This window comes from Podarcis filfolensis (genome assembly GCF_964270895.1).
Source record: "Podarcis filfolensis genome assembly, chromosome: 4".
NCBI classification, from domain to species: Eukaryota; Metazoa; Chordata; class Lepidosauria; order Squamata; family Lacertidae; genus Podarcis; species Podarcis filfolensis.
This window is the reverse complement of record NC_139607.1, coordinates 37,547,569-37,569,871: the sequence shown is the minus strand read 5'-3', so window position 1 is coordinate 37,569,871 and position 22,303 is coordinate 37,547,569. Positions and strand designations below refer to the sequence as shown.

At 42.2% G+C, this 22,303-nt stretch overlaps 1 protein-coding gene across 2 annotated transcripts in view; it reads right to left on the bottom strand.

Annotated features, from left to right (window-relative positions):
* Positions 1-1,070: 1,070 nt before the first annotated feature.
* Positions 1,071-22,303, bottom strand: part of CLCN4 (chloride voltage-gated channel 4) — a 34,862-nt gene continuing 13,629 nt past the window's right edge. Inside the window, exons 5-13 of one of the 2 annotated variants that reach the window (XR_014547738.1) lie at positions 21,507-21,629; positions 20,995-21,201; positions 20,813-20,893; positions 19,010-19,555; positions 14,761-14,947; positions 13,974-14,372; positions 9,601-9,817; positions 3,330-6,461; positions 1,071-3,100 (exon numbers count right to left, since the gene is read on the bottom strand). Coding sequence is in view for 1 of the 2 variants with exons in the window: in XM_083612128.1 (XP_083468254.1) it covers positions 6,371-6,461; positions 9,601-9,817; positions 13,974-14,372; positions 14,761-14,947; positions 19,010-19,555; positions 20,813-20,893; positions 20,995-21,201; positions 21,507-21,629 (1,851 nt within the window). In the remaining variant the exon portion in view is untranslated. Of the gene's footprint in view, positions 6,462-9,600; positions 9,818-13,973; positions 14,373-14,760; positions 14,948-19,009; positions 19,556-20,812; positions 20,894-20,994; positions 21,202-21,506; positions 21,630-22,303 lie in introns of both variants that reach the window. The other variant, XM_083612128.1, reaches the window with a different exon arrangement.

Below are 22,303 nucleotides of genomic sequence, written 5' to 3'. Positions count from 1 at the left end.
AAGAGGCAAAGGAGTCGTACATGAAAGGGATAGAAAGGTGAGAAGTATGGTGGGGGGGAGGACAGAAGAGTCATAGAATTGTAGAGTTGAAAGGGACCACCAGGGTCATCTAGTCCAACCGCCTGCAAGGCAGGAAGCTTTCACCCAATATGAGGCTTGAACCCAAAACTCTCATGTTAAGAGTCTCATGCTCTACCAAGCTGAGCTGAAGAGCACTTTGTTCCAGAGTAAATGGGTAAGGATACAGCAGCTTTTTGTCTCTTTTACTGCTCTAGAACCGGGCTTGACTGGATACCCCGAGTGGCCATAGTATATTGAAAGGAACTAACAACGCAGTTTAGATCTAGGTTTTTCTCCTAGTGGAATTTTAGAAGCTACTGCTCATGGGCTCAGAGGCACTGTTCAGTCCAGGAGCCTCAGGTTCAGGTAGGAAAGGCATTCATCTTTTCACCTGCCAATGACATGTGGCATCTTTTGCTCATAGTGAACTTTTGAAGCAGGACAATGTGATGAAATGTCTCATCCAGCACAGACCGTAAGACTCGTTGTTATTAATCCTTAACTATTTTAAATTGTTTTTGGCATGCCAGGCCAAAATTCTTACATTCTAAGGAACTTAGTACTTACATTCTAAGGAAACGTCTCGGATAAATTTTACTTTGCTTTCCTCTCATTATAAAGAACTCTCAAGTGCAGGCAGCAAAACTAAGAAATGAGGCCACACCCTAATGATTTCCCCCCACACACTCATATTGTTTTGCTGGAAAATGACAGTCTTATTTAAAACATTTTTAATTATTATTTTTGCTTACAAATGGTGTGATGCTTAATATCTCTTGGGGTACATTTCACCACAAAGCCAGATTGAGGCAGGATTTTTTTCCACGCTGATTTTCACAATTTCTTCTATTAAAAATATTACTTTTATTATGCTGTTATTCTAATAAATAAGTTTGAGTAATACATTATTTATTCCTATGTTTTTTGTCACTTCATGGGAAAGTAAAATCTTATGCTTTATCAGTTAGGTACATCCAAAACATGCATAGCACAAAACTGCGTATCAACCATTCATCAATCATTATCAAATGTTTATTCACCCGTTTGATCTGACATAATCTCATTTCCATGTATTAAAAATCATGTAATGTACTGCATTGGCATAAATTAAATACACTTTTCCTGATCAATCTCAAAATTAAGTCAACCGTGCTCAGTGACAACACAATTTTTGATCTTCAGAATCAATTAAATAACAAGGGAGTTGGATCAATATATTATTGAGTCCTTCCAGTAATTATTGAGCTCTGCTGTGCAATAATATACAGACAGAAAAATAACACTAGCTGATAATTGTGGAAATATTTGCTTAGCCAGCAAATATTCATTGACCAACATGGCTAATGTTGACAACCTTTAAATCACTTTTATCTGCATGCAAAAATAAGGGCAGTGAGAGCACAGGCCAGAGTCACATGTCATTACAGACTTCCATTCTTTGCCTGTGACCGGGTGGGGAAATTCCCCAAATACTGTAATAAGTCCTTTGACACACAAGGCTCTGGATTGTTAAGGGGCTGGATATTTTTTTTAAAAAGGCTTTCATCTGCCTCTGGGTAATTTGATTAGACACATATTATCAACTGATAGATTAATTTCAACTGGATTTTTCTCCGCATAACTCTCCACTGTGAATTTTTCCCCCCAAATGAAATTCGTGGGCAGAAAACTTCATAGTGGTGCTATGTCAAGCAAACATGTTTGATTTCTGTATCCAATGACAGAATTAGCAATTGATGCGCACAGATACCAAGGATCTTAATGTACTGTTATCTGACCATGTGATAATATAGCACTGTGGTTTTCAGATTCTCGGAACGTTTTCTACCTTGTACTGTCTGACAAAAAAAGCATTGCATATTTGCCACACAACTTTGATACATTACAAAAGCTTCTAGGCCAGATTTAGGGGATTCAGGAGTTCATCAGCCCCCAACAATCCTTTGTAGTGTGCAATTTGTAAAAGATGAGCAGTGGTTGGCCAGCTACCTACCAGGAGAGCCTGTCTGTTATTATTGATCTTCAGGTTCCCCTTATTCCCTTCCTTACCTGCAAAACAGGATTGAAAACTACTTGATGGCTGCAATCATATTTAACATTTGACAGCCTTTGAATGCAGCGGCATTTTTAATCTTACAGGGTTAACTATGAGATAATGTTCAATGGTAGTTCGTATTTAACAGTTGTCCATTTACAAATCATATTTGACATTTCTCAGTGTCAAAAAAGCCAAAAAATCTCTGGTATTTATCTTCAACTTCTGAAGATAAGAAAATTCAGACATGAAAATGTCATACTATTATGAATGGCATAAGTGAAAGGAAAAAAAGGCAAATTTAAAATACTTACAAATATTAATTTCACTTGGTGGATGCAGATTTTTTAAATAAGGTCTCAGCATCTGCAAAAAAGGGACGATCTTTGTGCTTAAAGATGGAAAATGTTATTTGCTTCTAGATACAATTTATTTTCTTACTCCCTAACGTATAAAGTAGATTACACGTACATCCCGAATTAAAATTTACTTTCCTCCCTATATTTCAAGGACAGGAAACCTGTACAGAGGATAAATAGTTTTCAATAGCCAGAACACAAATTACAGATAAAGTCACAGAGGAAGTAGATCATTTGCCTCTCTATTCAAAATTTAGTTGCTGAGTAGTAAAAATACAAGAATTCCAAAATAAAATGGCATTAATTTGTGTTCCCTTTTTAAGATGCTGCATTTTATTGCTATTAGTAATTTTGTGCAAGCCACTTTATTATTTTATTTTTAAAAGAGCAACCCATAAATGAAATGAAATAATATTTATGCACACCTGGTATAACATGAGGCAATTTCAACAGTTAATATATATTAACCAAGAGACATAAAATGTATCTACATAAAAATGTACACCTTTTTGTTAATAAGCACGTACCAAATTCCTCTGTGTGGACCTCTTGCGAGTACATGCAAGTTTTACCTGCACATGTAAACTAGCAAATAGACATTTCAGTGAGTCCTTTTCTCCTGTGTTTGGAATTCAGAAATGCAAAACTAGGTTCCGAGAATGGGCATTTCATTGAGTTGGGCTCCCTAAAGTCCAGAGCTGCCCTGTTGATTTGGATGCCCCACAAAAAGCTGCATTTGTAAAACAACCGCTGTATTTTATTTTATTATTTTATTTTATGTGGAATCAAACTGACTAGGGAAACGTTTTGAGCTTGAATGGGGAGTGGGTGACAGAAGGTACCTTCTAGGATTTAATCACAGTGAATTATCAAACTGAATGACAAAGAGCTGCTCTGAAACAGGTCAAGATGCCTCCCAAAGTTACAGAGAAAAACTGAATCTTGTGGCCCGTGCACACCCTTAATCCTCAAATAAATAGTGTTATGGTGCTTGTAGTAATTTAATTGTGAGCTAGAAAACTGAGATTTTTCAAGCGACCCACATCATCACCACTGCCTTGACTATTATATCATACCTCACTCTTGCAAGCTATACTTTGAAACAATGTGCTTATCAGATCGACCTGAGCATCAGATTTCCTCTTCCTATACTTAATGTCTGGGGCTGTTCCACAATATGATATTATTTAATTATCCGTATTTGGTTCCATGCGCTGTTGAGAATGATCGGTTTGGCTTTTGGAAAACTTAACTTTGAGTGTGTGTGTTTTTATACAATTTATGGCCCATGGCTAACTTGGCTACCTAATAAAGGCTTGGACTTCAGTTTTAAAATGGTTGCATTGTGGCTTGCCCAGGCAGTCGCATTAAAATATGAAGATAGCTAGGTCACATTCCCTCCACCCACATTTGCAGGCCCATTTGTCTGTTGTGGAAAGGGATAATTTTCAGAGGAGTTAGGCATTCCCACCCCCACCCCCCATAATAGTGTGTCACACTTGGGAAATTTATTACTATCTTTGGGTGCCATTTTTGTTCCACCCCACTCCCAAGCTGATGAAAAACTATGGACTGACCACTTTGGCCCAAGTCTTGTTTCATACTTCTAGAGCATGGTTCTTGTGACTGCCATGCACTGATGTTTCTTAAATGCCACCTCCATGCTGTTATAAGCAATTTAATCTCCAGGTCATGAACGTTGCAGTAAGGTAATTGTTAGGCATAGCCCACAGCAAACCCACAAATGCAGTAGATGCCGTATAAATGCATTGTTCAACCATCCACAAACAATTGAAACCAAAGTACTCATTTCTGTTGATGGAATTACAGGCCAAGGAGTCCAAATTTACCAATTTGCAAAGCTGTCCTGTAGTGCCTCTACTTCCCCAAGTATGTGGAGTTCTGAAAGACATTTTTGGTGTCTCACATTCCTCTAGTACAAGGCTATCCAACAATGGTGATCTTCTGGTGTCATAGACTACAACTCCCATCATCCCTGACCACTGGCTGTGCTGGCTGAAGCTGATGGGAGCTGTAATCCAGCAACATCTGAAAGGCACCATTTTTCTACCTCTGATCCAGTAGCAAACAATATCAGCCAAAGAAGCCATAATAAAACGAGAACTGAATATCACAAAACATTTGTCTACCTTTCTTTAAAGAGATAAAACTTTCCATATGACTCTTGTGCCCAAGAAGATGCGGAGATTATCTCTGCTGTAACAAATATCCCAGGTGTCAGAAAGTCTGCGCAAAGAACTTCCAACTGGAGGAAGGAGAAAATAGCTAGAACTGGTACAGAAGTGCATTCATTACACAGAAAATATGTTTTACAAAGTATTTTACACTGCAAAAAATTACTGTGGCATAAACCCAAAAATGATGCAATATTTGCATAGAGAAGTAATAAATATTAACAACTTTGCTGTGCATTAGGAAGGATTAAAAAAATCCTATTGATAAAAATACTGAAGCTCATTTCCAATTATCTTTCATGACTGAGTGATGTGGCTATGGTTCAACTTTTACATGTCATGAGCCTGAAAAAACTGTGATTAAAATCTCCAGGATGTAGTCAATTGCAGATTTTACCACTGTGGAAACAGTGGCCCAGTTTGCATGGTTTAGCATTACATAAATAAACTCATGCACTCTCCTCCCTTCCTCCTGCATAGCCAAGATGAGGGCTTGGGCAGTGTTTAGTTCTGCTTACATAAAAGTCCTTGCTTGCAGTTGCATATGAATCAGAGGTCATGGTTTGTTTTCTTCAAAAGCAACTTCTGGTTAATGTAAAAGCCATGTTGCTTTAAAACTGACCAAAGTTACTTGCAAATCATGATCTCTGGTTCATGCAAACTGGGATTCTGTAAGAGGAGGAGAAACATGACCCAAGTCGTATTCTTCCTCATTCCAGCCTGCGCATGCAGTGTTAAACCAAAGTTTAGCATTACATGCAAATGCAGCCAATGAGAAGAAATATTCACCATGTAAAAATGACAGTCAGAAGTCACATCATGGCAATTTCATCACCTCAAAAATGAACGTGAGAATTTAGGTTGGATAAAACTTAGTAAACGAAGCCAGTTTTACAATGCTGAAAGTCAACTGAAGCACAGCTTTAAATCTACTTTGTCTATCTACAAAAATAAGCAAAGGCAATACATTTCTTCATAAAATTATACATTTCCTGAAAATACTTTAGCATAATCCATTAACAAATAAGTGCTAAACTTAGGAGAGAAAAACATGTCCAGCACACAGCTGTTTTGAACACAACGTTTTTGCATTTGTCTTAACACTGTATTTCTAAATATGCTTGCTATTTTTCTACATCACCTATCGAGTTGGTGGCATTCCTCCATGCTTCCCATTCCTTGTCAACACACACCATTTCACACCTATGCATGCACCAACCAAGCAGTTATAAGTACCTTGGTTGCTACTTATATGTAATTCCGTAGGATCAAACCTCTTGGTGACTTCCTCCCCACCCTCCCCTCCCACAAACTATATCACAGCACTCACATTTTGACTCAAGGCTGATCACGTAGTAGAGTTTCTCTCCCCCCATCAGAGTTTACGTGCAAAGGGGACAGGGAAAACAACTAGGTGATGAAGGCTCCTGAGGAAACTACCATGGAAGGGAAGAACTGGAAATTCACCATGGGAATAAATGTTCCCATGACAAGAGTAGCATTTAGTCCAAGCCCATCTGCAGGTGCATAGCATTTCCAAACTCTAACGTTGCATTCGCTCCCCCCGTCAGCATTTTCCTTTGGTTCTGCCCTGGATATGATTCCATCTTATTTAAATCTCATTTTAACAAAACGAAACAAAACAAAAATGAAGTACTGTACAAAATCCACATCTATTAGTCCAGTAAAGTTCCCTTGAAAGCCTGTCCTCTGGGATCAGCCTAGTTAAACATGATGGATTCAGGGTCCTGATTAGCCATTTGAGCCATATGCCTTAACACGTCCTTTTTTGTTATGATGCCCAGAAGCCTCCTAGCGAAGAAGAGAAGGAAAGAAACAGAAAAGGTCATTAATCATGAGTCTGTCTCATCTGCTTCTCACATTCTGCTGAAGGCAGAACTTCACTACAAAGAAACAGAGCAATTTTTTAAAAACCAGAAAATTGGAATATTAAAAGTTTTTGATTCCCGCTAATGAATACACAGGTTGCTGAAGAAAACTCACAATACAAGACAAGACAAGACAATACAAGACACATAACCATGCTTTTACTCTGGGTTTTTCCCACCACATTTGGCAAAATGATAAATCTGCCGTAGTTCCTCTAGCTGCATTCCTGAATGTATGCTAGGTAAGGCTGATCCTTGGGCAAGTAAGAACTTATGCCACTTGACATCATCTCTCAAACCTCTTTTTGGAATAGTTTCTGGCCTGTAGGCCACAGCAAGCTGAGCTCAGCCCAAGCCAGACCACAAGGAGATGGATGCATACAAGAATCTCAAATGACTTGCAGCCTGAGGCCTTTGAACTGTGACCTGAACCAACTATCGATGGGCATCTTAAATGAAAGATTTCTTGAAGGCAACTGGATTTTATCCCCCACAACCCCCTGAAAAAAACTGATGCAATCTCTCAAGGATTATTCCATTTGACTGTTCGTACACAACCACATACGAGTGTATTCATGTTTCAGCTGTAGGCTGCCATGTCAGTTGCAGAAATGTAAACAGCACAATAGCTTGTAGGCAATAACAAAACAGCAGAATCATTCCATAGAATCATTCAGAAACTTACTCCAACAGGAAAAATATTTTAAATCAATGTTGATTTATAAACAGTTTACTGCTGGAAATAGTATTTCCTTGTAGGTTAACTGCCAAATTTCGAACGTAGATCAAATTGTCAATTTTTAGACAACCTACCAATAATCAACAAAGGAAAGTTAAAGATTTCTAACTTTCTATTCAAGAAGACAGGGGGAAATGTATTAAGAAATATCTCCCACCAATACTGCGACTTGGATACAACGGTCAGCTTTCATACACAGTATCTGGGAAATGGCTCTCAAAAAAATCACAGTGCCTTGTTTAACAGGATACGGCAATAATAGCTCTCTGAATTTACTGACACATTTGGTCATATGTGCACCATATATTTAAAGCACATTTATAGCAATTTAGCACAGGGAATTTTCCCCAAAGGATCCTGGGAACTGCAGTTTTTTGGGCTGGGTGGGTGCGTTTTAAATTTTGAGAGTATTTGACTTCTCCACCTGTCTGGAAAGCAGACAAGAGTTTGGTTCTTGATAAGTGAAGTTGACACAATGGCAGTTTTAAGGCAAAAATCCAGTGAATTCCTCAAGAAGCAGAGAGTTTCCATTGTATCAGAAAAGTATGAGCTGTTGGGTTTAGAAGTCACTCTTCAATACCACCTTGCCTTCTACTTCAACTGTGAAATGAGCACTCAAAGCACCCAACCTTGAAAATGTTCTTTATAGCCAGGTACATCAGTTGTTCCACCACTGGAGCTTGGCCTGTGTCGTGACTTCAGACTGTTTAGAATCCAATTTGAGCTTCTGAGGGGCATACTCTGCATTCCTCGCAAGGTCACGGTTTCACTCGAGTTAGCTTCTGTCTCTTATTTTTAATTCCTCACCTTCCTGTAGGCTCCTAAGTCATGTGCACTTTCCCTTCGTGGAAAAACAAACCTCCGCTGCTTAATTCCCTTCATTTGTCATTCAGTTCAGGATTTTCATAAGCACTTTAGGCGCAGTTAAATCTAGCTAGAAGCTCAACACACAAGCAAAACATTTGCTAACAATGACATTCTGCTGGCACTCCTCCCCAGCAGCAAAATATTTGGCAGTCATGCTGTCTATAGCCACAGTTTAATTACATGCATTATGAATGCTGCTCTCGTCAGGAGAGAGAGGGGTGCACGACTATGAGCCTAAAGGAAAAATATTTTCAAAGGGAACTAGTGATAAAGAATCTTTGGTAACCTGTCAGGCCCAAATTTGTACATTACCAGCATCTGCCCTTGCCTGCTCTCCCTTCTAAGAACATGCAAGTGGAAACCTCCATGCTAATACCTGTTCACTTAGGAGGCCCCACTTAAAATGTTTTATCTCACTCAGTCCTAGTTCACATGTTATCAGAAGTCTGTGGTGCAGAAGCTGGGCTGGGCTGTCCACCCATTTCTCTATCTCACAAGGGCTGCCGATGCTGAAAATATTACAGACTGGAAGGTCTCTTGCACTCTGAATCTGGTTCTAACACCACTGGCTCCCAATATGTTTCTGAGCACAATTCAAAGTGTTGGTGCTGAACTTTAAAGCCCTAAACGGCCTCAGCCCAGTATACTGTACCTGAAGGAGTGTCTCCACCCCCCATCGTTCAGCCCAGACACTGAGGTCCAGTGCCAAGGGCCTTCTGGCAGTTCCCTCCCTGTGAGAAGTAAGGTTACAGGGAACCAGGCAGAGGGCCTTCTCGGTAGTGGCGCCTGCCCTGTGGAATGCCCTCCCAGCAGATGTCAAGGCAATAAACAACTATCTGACTTTAAGAAGACATCTGAGGGCAGACCTGTTTAGGGAATTTTTTAATGTTTGATGTTTTATTGTGTTTTTAATATTCTGTTGGGATTCATCCAGAGGCCCAGCCAGATGGGCAGGGTATAAGTAATTTATCATCATCATTATTATGTTCACCTTCCATATGGATTAATTAACTGTTCCATAATTATTATTTTTTACAAAGTATCATTGTATTACAATTATAGCAGGTCACAGGTTGTTCTTGCTTTCATTCCCAAATAAATGTATTCACCTCTGCATCCCTCCATTATCCCCAACCTTTGTTTCTAGAAGTAGGTTCGGAAACAAGTGACATTTGTTTCAGACAGTTGCTCCTAATTTTCCTTCAGCTTCTTAGCCTGAAGACTCACCCAGGCCATCCATTATTTTTCAGAAACAAACAATAATTTTCTAGTCATAAATAGCAATGATCAAGCAAGGTTGTCTAAAGTAGTTCTCTACTACATTATATTTATGTGGACAGCTTACAAAAATCTAACGTATCCAATGAGCAGGGCAAAATAGCTCCGACTTATTATGCCAGCATCTTAGCTACAGACCCTGTTTTGCCTGCTCAGTTACATATATCCAGCCACTTACCCACTGCGTGTGACGAGACACTGCCTGAGTCCAAGCTTCCGGAAAATGTCTACCACTGTTTCCATGGGTGTGTGGTCTGTGACAGTAAAGGGGCTCAGATTGAGAATACGCCGGAGCTTCAGGGGGTGAGGGCTGTTTGCCGGGACTTCTGGAGGCTCTTCAGTGAAATAGATAATGGAATTGCTGACTACACCATCCTGCCGCTGCCTTGCATTTTCTGCGTAACAGATAGATAAGGGAAAATACACTTAAAATGAATGCAACATCCATTCTCACTTCCTGGTTTGGGCAAACCATTGTTTGCCATGATGTTCAAACTGAGCAAATGGTAGTTCAAAAACCGAACTGAAAACCCATTTCAAACTATGGCTTCCTATTCTAGTTTAGAGTCAAACTATATCCCCCAATTTAAGTAAAACAGCAATCTAAGGTTTACCTGAACAAGGAAGTAAGGCGACGGGGAGGAATCAGAATGCATGGAGGTTGGGTCTATTTAAATCATGACTCTTTAATAACAATTTTTTAAAAGTGTACAGGACCTAATAATAATAATAATAATAATAAATTTTATTTATATCCCGCCCTCCCCAGCCGAAGCTGGGCTCAGGGCGGCTAACAACAATAAAACAATACAAAAGTACAACACAAACAACGCTCTAAAATCATTCATTATAAAATTAATTAAGTTCAAGCCACTGGCCACTATTGGGCCAGAGCTCCGCGAAGATTGCCGAGGGAGGGAGTCAGGCTGTGCCCTGGCCAAAGGCCTGGCGGAACAGCTCTGTCTTGCAGGCCCTGCGGAAAGATGTCAAGTCCTGCAGGGCCCTAGTCTCTTGTGACAGAGTGTTCCACCAGGTCGGAGCCACAGCCGAAAAAGCCCTGGCTCTAGTTGAGGCCAGCCTAACTTCTCTGTGGCCTGGGACCTTCAAGATATTTTTATTTGAAGACCGTAAGTTTCTCTGTGGGGCATACCAGGAGAGGCGGTCCCGTAGGTACGAGGGTCCAAGGCCGTATAGGGCTTTAAAGGTTAAAACCAGCACCTTAAACCTGATCCTGTACTCCACCGGGAGCCAGTGCAGTTGATATAGCACCGGATGAATGTGATCTCGCAGCGAAGACCCCGTAAGGAGTCTCGCTGCAGCATTCTGCACCCGCTGGAGTTTCTGGGTCAGTCTTAAGGGCAGCCCCACGTAGAGCGAGTTACAATAATCCAGTCTGGAGGTGACCGTCGCGTGGATCACAGTGGCTAGGTCAGGGCGAGAGAGGTAAGGAGCCAACTGCTTAGCTTGGCGGAGATGGAAAAATGCCGCCTTTGTTATAGCTGCAATCTGCGCCTCCATGGAAAGGGAGGTGTCGAAGATTACACCCAAACTCTTAACGGATGGTGCTGGCACTAACTGCGACCTAAAGTGATTACTTAGGTGTGCCTGAGTGAGTTTAATGCCTATGTTGTGGCAACAGTCCATATTTGACTTTCAAAAATAGTTCTCTTAAACCAGGCATGTCGAAAGTCTGACTTGGGGCCTAATCCCGCCCGCCAGTCGTTTTAATCTGGGGTAAAATCATAAAACAAACTCAACAACTTCAATCCTAAAAAAAGGTCAACAACTTTGGTCGGCCCTCATGGCCCTTCACTTCATCAAATGAAGCCCTCTTTGAAAAAAGTTTGGACACCACAGTCTTAAACAAATGGCATCCCTAAGTACCTATATTGCAGTATATATTATATACTATATATTCTAATAATGGCTACTACTGTTTCCTTCCCACTCTAATGTTTGCATAGAAATCCTCTGAACAATTATTGCGGAAGGATGCACTTAGAGAGGCTAATGCCCTTTACCCTCTCTCTCTCCTTTCCCTTCTATTTCCTGTGTGCATGCTAAAAGCTCAAGGACACGAAAAGCCATCTAAAAATATCCTGTGTTCAAACAGAAATCCTAACTAGAGCCAACAATTTTTCCTCTTGACTGATTTGAATTGCGGCTGATCTTAAGAAGGGGCCTTTATTACAAGTGTGTGTTTGTATCTATACACACTTCTTTTCCATCAATCATGGAGCACAAATGTGACTCTAACTTTTAAACTCCAGAAACTCAGGTTTTCCATTGCAATTCAGTTGCATTCTGTTAAAGGACCCCTGGACAGTTAAATACAGTCCAAGGCGACTATGGGGTACAGTGCTCATCACTTTCAGGCCAAGTGAGCCGGGGTTTGTTCACAGACAGCTTTCCAGGTCAAGTGGCAGCAGGACTAAGCCATTTCTGGTGCACAGAAACGCCGTTTGCCTCCTGTAGCATCAATGGGCTTAAAACTGCCAAATCTAAAGCTTTATCACCTTCCAATTTATTGCAGTTCAGATAAACATTAACTTTTGTACTGTCTTTGTATGATACCCTTTATTGAAATTGCAATGTGCTTCCTGTCACCTACACCAATTCCCCCGCCCCCCTGCACATACCGTAATTTTCGCTCCAAAACACGCACTTTTTTGCTCCTAGAAAGTAAGGGAAAATGCCTGTGCGTGTTATGGAGCGAATGCACGGATCGGAGCCATGGCTGCCATCAGTCAAGCAAAGCGGGAGCCGCTTACACACTCTACGAGGCTCTCGCTTTGCTTGCTTTAAAGCGACCTGGAGCCGGGGAGGAGGGAGGGAAGGAGAGTCATGGCAGCAAAGCCGGCAGCAGCCGCTTACACGGGAGGAGGGACGGAGCTAGCAAAAGTCCGTGCGCTCTCTAAACAGAGCAGTGAGGCTGCAGAGGGATGGCAGGAAAGATAAAATTTAAGCAACCAGCAGCAAAATAAAACCAACCTCGAGCTCTGAGCCAGCGCAGTGAAAACCAGGAAGTAAAAAAAAAGGCTGGGGAGGGCATGAGGGAGAGGGGGAAACTTCGCAAATCCCCGCGTCTCAGCTGATCCGCGGGGACGGAGCAGCTTATTTTCAGGCAGGATAGATTTGAGCATTGTCTGGGTCCTAGTGCCCCTACCGCTTTTTTGTGCTCCATTCTATTGCTGCTGGTGGCTGCTTATATTCAGGCTGCAAGGAGGAGCGCTTTTACACAGCTAATGGCGAATCCCCTGCAATCCAAGTCCTCCTCACTTGCTCAAATCTATTCTGCCTCAAAACAAGGAGCGGAAGGAAAAGGCTGCAAACTGTTAAATGGAAAAAAAACCCAGGCACAGGGCAAATACCTTAAGTATACCTTTAAAGCAACAGTGCTCTCCCCCCCCCCCGCTCAGCTCGCAGAAAAGCTCCTTCTCCACACACCCCACGCGTGCTCCTTGTCCCTTGAGTTCTTTTCCTTCCCTCCCCACTTAAAACGTGGTTACAAAGCATGGATCCACATGGATCCTCAGGATTTTTGCATTGGGCTACCCCAAACTCACTGTCAGATCACATGTCTGTGGCCACAGCATGAACCATAAAAATCATACATCCACTGTTTCGTTTAGAATATTTTTTCCTTGTTTTCCTCCTCTAAAAACTACATGCGTGTTATGGTCAGATGCGTGTTATAGAGCGAAAAATACGGTACATTTCCCAAAGCTCAAATATAATCTTGTCAAAACCAGTTTATCAGACTTAAAACTTGGATAAGGTATGGGCCTGAAGATGGAAAGAGAGATAGAGAGAAATGAAGCATATGTAAACTCTCTTCAAACAGTATATTCCTGTAATGCAGCTTTTGCCAATCTTTTCTGATGGGAGTTGCAGTTCAAAACACTGGAAGGACACCAGACTGGCAAAGTACAGAAGTAATAACAGAGGGAAAACTATGCTATGATGCTAACCTTGAAGGAATCGATAGACATCCTCTGTCCACTAGCACAATGACTCTTGTGCTAGCCGATGGATGAGTTGCGGAATGAGAAATCCAACACAACAGTGGTCCTAGCAGAAACTCATAGTGAAAGAGATTACGCAATTTACTGCGCAATGGCATTAAATGCAACTTGATTATGCATTCTCCTGCAGAACACATTTGCCGCTGCATTGGATACAACCCCAACTATACTCTTTAAAACAGAGCTTCAAAAGGCAACATAGGTCCTACTCAGGCATTCAACCCATACATGATTCCAACGGCATGACAGTGGAACAGGAATGCACTCACTTAGCTCTGTTGCCTCCATCACTTTCCACACATTGGTGAGGAGCCTGCTCTGCAAGGGGTGAAGGCAGCAGGGCCAGGCAACAGCGGCCTCCATGCTCTCCCTACCTAGTGAATCACTGAGATGACATGCCAAGCTTAGATCTTTTGAGACCTGATCCCTCATCCCTACACAGCCCTCTTACTCCTCTCCTCTGTTCTTGTTCTATGTCATCTATAACAGTAAGCATATCTCTAGACGATACAGACTCGTTACTTACTTATGGCAAGAATCAACTCCCGCCTCTGTGCAAAGCCTATAAGGCGTTCAGAGTCTTTAGAAACCACCACTGGAAAGCCGTTGTAGTCCGTCTCCTTGATTAACGTCTCCACATCTTCCACCGTCATGCTGTCTTGGGTCAGGACGGAGAGAGGCGGCTCTCCGCGCCTAGGCCTCATGACATCAGTGGCCAGTGTTCTGTGGGTGAACTCATCCTTCACATCCAGAAACGGATAGCCGTTCAAATGTATGTGTGCCTCGTAGATCCCTTCTTTGCCAAAGGCATCAGCTACCCATTTGCTAGTGACAGCTGCAGCCATCAAGGGTACTATGTACTCCAATCCTCCTGTTAACTCAAACATGATCACGACAAGAGAGACTGTCATTCTGGTGACTCCGCCTGTTGAGAGAGAGAGGACCTTTGGTAATGGAAACGATTTGCAAATACATGGGTATCTTTAGCAATATACCAGGATAACCTACGAATCCTAAAGCAGAAGCACCGTTGATTTTTTTAATATAAAGTTTATATTTAAAAAAAACAACCAGGCATGATAGAGGTTAAAACTATTTTCTATAAAGTAGCATTACATCAGTAAATACATCCATGAATGTACTTCTTAAAACTTAAAAAAGGTCCCAGCAATAAATCCCCGTTGTGGGGATTTGAACCACCAACCTTCTGATCGGCAAGCCCAAGAAGCTTGGTGGTTTAGACCACAGTGCCATCCGCATCCCTATTTAAATACCACATTACATACAACCAAGAGAAAAGTCACATATTGTACCTAAACAAGCTGCAGCTCCCACCATGGCGTAAAGTCCTGGGGTAACACAGTCAGCTCCTGGCCTGCACCAGTTCCGGAAGATGATCCAGTCATGGTGATGGTAGGCCAACTGCTCCACTCCGATGCCAACTATTCTTCCAGCGATAGCTCCCACAGCCATACTAGGTATGAAGAGTCCTGAAGGGATCTCAAATAACATAAGCAGAAGTGAAAAGTCAGATTCTCAAAAGGTCAGCTTGACTACATATAATGAAGACGATTTTAAAGTAATACATAACTTGCGAACACATCTCATGCCAAATTTTAATCCACAATCTTTCTGTGGATTAAACCTGTTAAGTTTGTTATATACCACACTTAAAAAAGGATACCTAAGCAGATGGGTTGCAATGTAAGCTTTCAAAACGAGAGTCTACTTCTTCACATGTGGCAAAATATAAATCCAGCCACAAGGTAGGGTCACATGGACAAGGCAATGTTACCAGAATGACAAGGGAAACCGGCCATACTTTACCAGCTCCCTCTGACATAAATGATACATACAGATCTTAATTTTGTCAGAGCTCAACAGCACTGAGAGGGCCACAGGTAGAGGTGCCTTCCTTGTGGAACGCCCTCCCTTCAGATGTCAAGGAGATAAAGAATTATACAACTTTTAGAAGACATCTGAAGGCAGCCCTGTATCGGCAGGTTTTTAATGCTTTATGTTTTTATTATGTTTTTAGATATGCTGTAATCCACCCAGAGTGGCTGGGGAAACCCAGGCAGATGGGCAGGGTATAAATAATAAAAATTATTATTATCACAGCCCTTGGGTTTTAAATTTTTTCTTTCTTAGTCTTTTATGATACCCATATATGACTGGATTTATCCAACTTCAAGAGTAGTGCCTAAGATTGTCGTAAAAGCATTTCAGCTTTGCCTAATTTCATTTATGAATTTATTCCAAGTTTAGATATTTTACATTTTCTTTTCTTTTCTTTTTTTCATACAGCTCAAAACATGCATGCCTTTCCCTCCTCCTCCTCCTCCTCTTCCGTCAGAATCTGATAACGATTCAGGCGTGGTGAGCAAGAAAAGAATTATATCTGTTTAAAACATCTGAAAATGAGCCCCTGTCATTTTGGCATACTTTACAACTTTATTACCGCCCTTTTCTGTATAATTTAGATTGGATTTGAATTACATGTCAAACACAGCATAAAAATGTTTAACAAGGAGCCTGCCTTTTCACAGGTGAAATCAGGCGGTTCATTCCTGCATCCCTGCTTGTCAAGAGCTTTGTGAATTACGCCTTTCCGTGCCTGGCGTGCAATCAAGTCACCAGTCAGAATAGCAGGCAGAAGGTGAAATGAAAACATCAGTCACTCTACTTGCTCGCTCCATCCTGGCAAGATATACATTGCATATTTCATAATAAAGCTATTTCTCAAGCCAAGGCAAGTGTTTAATGCTAAACAATTTCATTACACACACACACACACACACACACACACACACACACACACACAAAGTCCGAATCCCAGTACCAGGTTATTAAAGTCCAGTTAGTACTACAGAGATGAAGTGAGAGAAGCAAGCCCTGTTGAATTCAACAAGGTTTGCTGCCCTGTAAGCAGGATTTGCAGCCTTAGATGTCTTCAGTGCGTAGGCTGACAATGTTAGTCTTCCTGAAGACACGGTGGGAGAAGAAACAAAATCTGAATCGGATTTCTCCTTTCACATTTTCAGTGAAATGCAATGTACAAAGTGGGAACTAGCACACTTTCCATGAAATAAGATGTCCCTGTACAATGGTACCTCCAGTTATGAACTTAATTAGTTACGGAGGTCCGTTTGTAACCTGAAACTGTTCTTAACATGAGGCACGCTTTCGCTAATGGCACACCGGCATGCAACTTCCGCTGGCATCCCGGGGCAAAGTTTGCAACCAGGAGCATCTACTTCCGGGTTAGTGGAGTTCGTAACCTGAAGCATTCATAAGGAGGACGGTACATAACATGAGGTTCCACTGTAATTGGAGCAAGCACAGATCATGAACTCAGATTTTGTGCGAGTCTATTCTCCATGCCAGAATTACAAAATTAGGGGATTATTTAATAAATTACTTTATTTCTACTTCGCTTCCCTCTGCTTCCTTGTAATATGTGAAACCATTTTAATTAGCAGTAGTAAAGGACTAAGTTATGAGGCACCTTAGTAACTAACAAGGGCTGAGCAGCTGGATCTCTTTCCTATAAGGAATATACTGCAACATTTTGTTGCAGTGCCCACCTTGTATACAATAACAACCTTACCATTGTTAATAAACGTGACTAACAACAAATTAACAGAGCATTTATTCATTATTATTATTATTATTATTATTATTATTATTATTATTATTTAACCCACCCTTTAACACATAGGTTCTGAGGTTGGTATACAACATTACATTAAGATACCACATAGCAGTATAAAACCATAAAATATCTAAACTGAGAAGCCATTGTGTGTCTCTTGATGCTGAATGCTAAGTTCAGCATACAAGTATACGGCATGCAAGTTTTTGCTGACATAGAAATAGCTAGCTCACTCTAAGTTATGTTCCCAAAGCTAATTTAACCTTTTCATGCTACATGACATGCATATCTTTTCCAACAGTTAAGCTCATATTGAATTCCCAGTCTTTTGTGTGTGGAAGTTTTCATCTGTAAAAATTCCTCACCACACCTAGCCAGAAAAACAGGAGGTCTTAATTCAGTATTAAAATAAAGGTGATTTTTACAAATAAAGAAAACAATAAAAGACGAGCAGAGGAGAACATATAGCAGGTTTTCGTTTAATAAGGTCCATTTCCAGTTCACAGCCATGGAATGAATTTTTTGAAATTATACCAGAAAAGTATAGAATGGAAAAATCACTTCAGAAAAGATTCTCCCCCATGTAGTGTTTTTGAGGGTGAAGAGAGGATCTGGAGTGCTGACATTCTTACTTTGGGTCTGGGTCTGGTGGGCCAGAACAAAAACAGAGAGAGGCAACTATGCTGAGCCAAACAACCATACTACGCAACTGGTTTTTGTGTGTTCTTCAAGTTATGTCTAATACTTGCCCTGCAAACCTATCCAAGCTAATATGTGAGTTTTGTTTGAAAGCAAGCTCGTGGGATGCACACAAAACGAACTCTTAACAACACACACACACACAAATTGGAAGGTCTTGGCACAAGAATCCACAATCGGTCAAATCAAAAAGTTGCCACAATCAGATCATAAAGGGACCTCATGTGCTGTCAGCAGTTTAGGCATTCGGAACAACTCTGTCCAATTGCACATTCTCCCCAGCCTTTGGACACCGTCCAAAACAAAATTAAAATACTTCCAGTGTAGTTTTTGCCAATGGCATGACAAGTTGATTAGGCTGCCATTTAACATTGGTCAGCTAATGCAACAACTTTACTTCCTGTCAGCAGCCCATAAGTTCTTATTTCAATCCAGGGATTTCAGAAAAGCTTAAGGAGTCTAGAGAAGGGGGAAGCTGAGCCTTGCCAGAATGCTGCCATGTCAAAAATTCCTTCAACACAAGAAATGGGGAGGTGCCAAGTTGCTCATGTTACACTATTTGTGAATTGGGCTTATACAGTTTATCCCCTTGCATCAGTTAAGGGATGCACAAAAGAGGATGGGGGGGGCGGAATGTATGTCTCGATGTGCCTCTAGAGGGAAGTACGTCTCACACTTGACATCCAATTGATTTGACTACCCAGAATGCAATGGTTTCTAAGCTCTATTCTCTGAACTAAAATGAACTGTGCAAAAGAAAACAATGGTTTCAAAGTGAACATGCAGCATCTTAGTGCACACTGCCAAAACAGTGGGGGCTTCGCTCCTGCACTGCTGGGAGTTAAGCAATGGTCTGTCTTAGCATTACAGTCATACCTCGGGTTAAATATGCTTTGAGTTGAGCGCGTTCGAGTTGCGCTCCTCAGCAACCCGGAAGTAACGGAGCGCGTTACTTCCGGGTTTTGCCACTTACGCATGCGCAGACGCTAAAAATGACGTCACGCGCATGCGCAGAAGCGGTGAAAAGCGATGCGCGCGTGCGCAGACGCGCCATCGCTAGTTACATTTACCTCTAGATGCGAACGAGGCTCCGGAACGGATCCCGTTCGTATCTAGAGGTACCACTGTACATCTAAACCACTTTAAAAAATAAAAATAAAAATTGGAGACCATATTGCCACAAAATTGACACAGACACTGCAACTTACCTTCATACCAAAGGTAAATATTGTGATGATGATTTTAAAAACCAGAGCCAGGGCGAGTTGCCACATAGCCATGTACACTCCAATCCCAGCCGGTCTGTCAGGAATATCATCCACAGGCCTCGTCATATTGGGGTCATTTATGTAGTCGCAGAGCTGCGAGGACTCCAGAGCGCCGCAGTCATTGAACAGTTCTGAGATGAGCTCGCTGGTGCTCCTGCGAGTGTACGGATTGGGGAAAGCAATGATGGCAGTGATGGCAGTCACCACGATGACCTCTAAGACCGGGTACTTTCCAAGCTTGGTGGTTTTGCGCCTCCTGCACCAGGCAATGTTGCATCGAATGAAAAGCGTCCCCCACAAACCTCCAAAAACTCCCAGCAGAATGAAGGGGAAAAGTTCGGCCATGTACCAAGGCGTGTGATACTCCACATAAAACAGAACCAGGCGGCTGTTTCCGAATGGATTGATGGATCTCAAGGTAAAAGCAGCAACGAGGGCAGCAAAAAAGGATCTCCAGAGAGTCTTCAGTGGAAAATAATAACTCACCTGAGAGAAAATAGAATCAATCAATAACAACCAGAGTGTTTCCCATTGGAAATCAGCATTAAGTTACACAGTGCATTTTAAAACATGACCATATCCATTGCTTTCAAAGGTACAGTCGTACCTTGGAAGTCGAACGGAATCCATTCCAGAAGTCCGTTCAACTTCCAAAACCAAAACACGACTTCTGATTGGCTGCAGAAAGCTCCTGCAGCCAACTGGAAGCCACAGAAGCCCTGTCAGACTCTCAGCTTCCAAAAATAGTTTGTAAACCAGAACAGTCACTTCTGGGTTTGTGATGTTCGGGAGCCAAAATGTTTGGGAACTAAACTGTTCAACTTCCAAGGTACAACCGTATTCGTCTGAGATTTGTGAGGGAAAGGGTGCACTGTCTCTCACACAAAGCTGTAAAAAGATCCCACCCACCCCCACCCAGACTCTGGGAGAGGACAACAGAAAAACTGTGCTGTATTAATTTTGCGATATCCATGTATATTTATGCAAATACATTGCAGAGGGGAATCAGCTCTTTCCCAGACTTTGGGATGGTGCTGGGGAAAGGAAAGGGAACCAGCAGTGGCAGCTGCACCAGAGTAGCAGTGGCAGCCTAGGTAAAGGGACCCCTGACCGCTAGGTCCAGTCGTGGACGACTCTGGGGTTGTGGCGCTCATCTCGCTTTACTGGCCGAGGAAGCCGGCGTACAGCTTCCGGGTCATGTGGCCAGCATGACTAAGCCACTTCTGGCAAACCAGAGCAGCGCACGGAAACACCGTTTACCTTCCCGCCGGAGCGGTACCTATTTATCTACTTGCACTTTGACGTGCTTTCAAACTGCTAGGTTGGCAGGAGCAGGGACCGAGCAACGGCAGCTCACCCCATCGCGGGGATTCGAACCGCTGACCTTCTGATCGGCAAGCCCTAGGCTCTGTGGTTTAGACCACAGCACCTACCCATCTGCTAAATAGGAAACTGGGAGGGTCACTACTCACAAGTTTCTGAGAGTTTTTTAGCAGACCACTAGTCCCCTCACAGAGCTATTAATTCCCTGAGCACTTCAACAACCAACCAATCTCCCTTCCTAGGAAATTATAAGAACTGTAGCTCTGTGCAAGGAATAAGGTCCTCCTTACAACTCAGTGCATCCTTAACAAGCCACAGTTCCCAGGTTTCTTTGGTCTGGTACAGATGTGGCCTGAGTGTGGCCTGCATAGAATCTTCAGGAAACCTGTGGGTTTCTGCATAGGCCAAGTTGCTTCTTACCTCTTCTAGGCTAAAAAGGACACCACCGATTGGTGCTCCAAAGGCAACAGAGACACCGGCGGCAGCGGCGGCTGAAAGCACCTAAGCACGGAAATAATGACACACACGTAAGTTAAAGAGTCTGTGGAAAATACACATAAGTTTACGAGGTGAGGCGAGGAAATTGCAAAGCCCGACGTTACCTCTCGTCTCTTTCCCTCGTTCTTGCTGTACTTGGAGAAGAGGCTGCTGAAAAAGTTGCCACAGCAACAAGCCACGTGCACCAGCGGCCCTTCTTTGCCAAGGCTGAGTCCGGAAGACACCACCAGAACCAAAGTTACTGTTTTGATTAAGAGGGTCCACTTGCCCAGGTAGCCCCTTATAATGAAACCACTCAAGATGGTCTTTATCTGGAAGGCAGGAAGAACAAAAGTGGTTGGCAGCTCTAGATTTTGTAAAGACGATGCAAATTTTGAAGAAGTGATTATTTTAAGACTTGTGAAAGCTAAGTCTCTAAAAATACAAATCAGATGCTACTTTAACGCCAAAAGGTTTCTTCATTTTCACTCCCGATTCCATCTCCTTTAGCAGATTCCCCCACGTCTTTTTCAAACCTTCACTCTAAACCACCCTCAAGCATTGGAAATTAGGAAATTATTCCCACCCCCCGTTTTGAAATGCCTGTCAATCCAGAATGAAAGCAAAAAAAACTTACCTCTGGAATTCCAGAGCCGCAGGCGTAGGGAGCAAAAACCCGGACAAGGGAGACAGCCAGGAAAGCAAACAATAGAGCCCACAAAATGTAAAGAAAATAATTTAGAATGTAAGCGCTTGCACCCTAGAGGGAGGAAAGAGAGAGAGAAAGAAACCAAGAACAAACAACTGTTAAACCAATCCAACAAGTACTATGTTTCTGCTAGTTGCTATATAAATAAGAGACGCTTTGGGGCTAGGTTTCTTCCCTGAATTTAATGACAGGGCTATTGCAGCAAAGAAAGCCCACCACTTATGCAAGGTTACATTCTGGGGATCACGCCTGAAGCCAAAATCACATATAGTCAAAACACACTAGGTGCAATGGCAGGTGGGATTGCCAAAGGATGCATACCTCCTTTTTATTTATTTTTTATGTTTTTGCCAAGCACGTAAAACTGAATGTATGCAAGTTAAATGCACATAAGTTGAGGGCTTACTGTATTTATTACATTGTCACCGATCTCCTCCAAAGGCAGCAGCCAATGGCTGGCCAGAAAGCAAGGTTCTGCCCTCCTGGGGGGGGCACAAATTGGCTCATTTGAAAAACGCTTTTGGGTGGGAAAACCGGCCCCAAGATCCCACCGGCTGAGGGGAATTCTCTTTGAGGGGCAAGCAAACACGCGTGCCCAGGCTAGTGTGGATGGTGGCCGAGAGCGAGGTGCCACAGCCATCACCCGCTGGGAAAGCGCTCAGCGGCCATTATTACATAGTCACTGAGTTCCTCCAAATAACCCGTTTATTCAGCCACCATCCGAA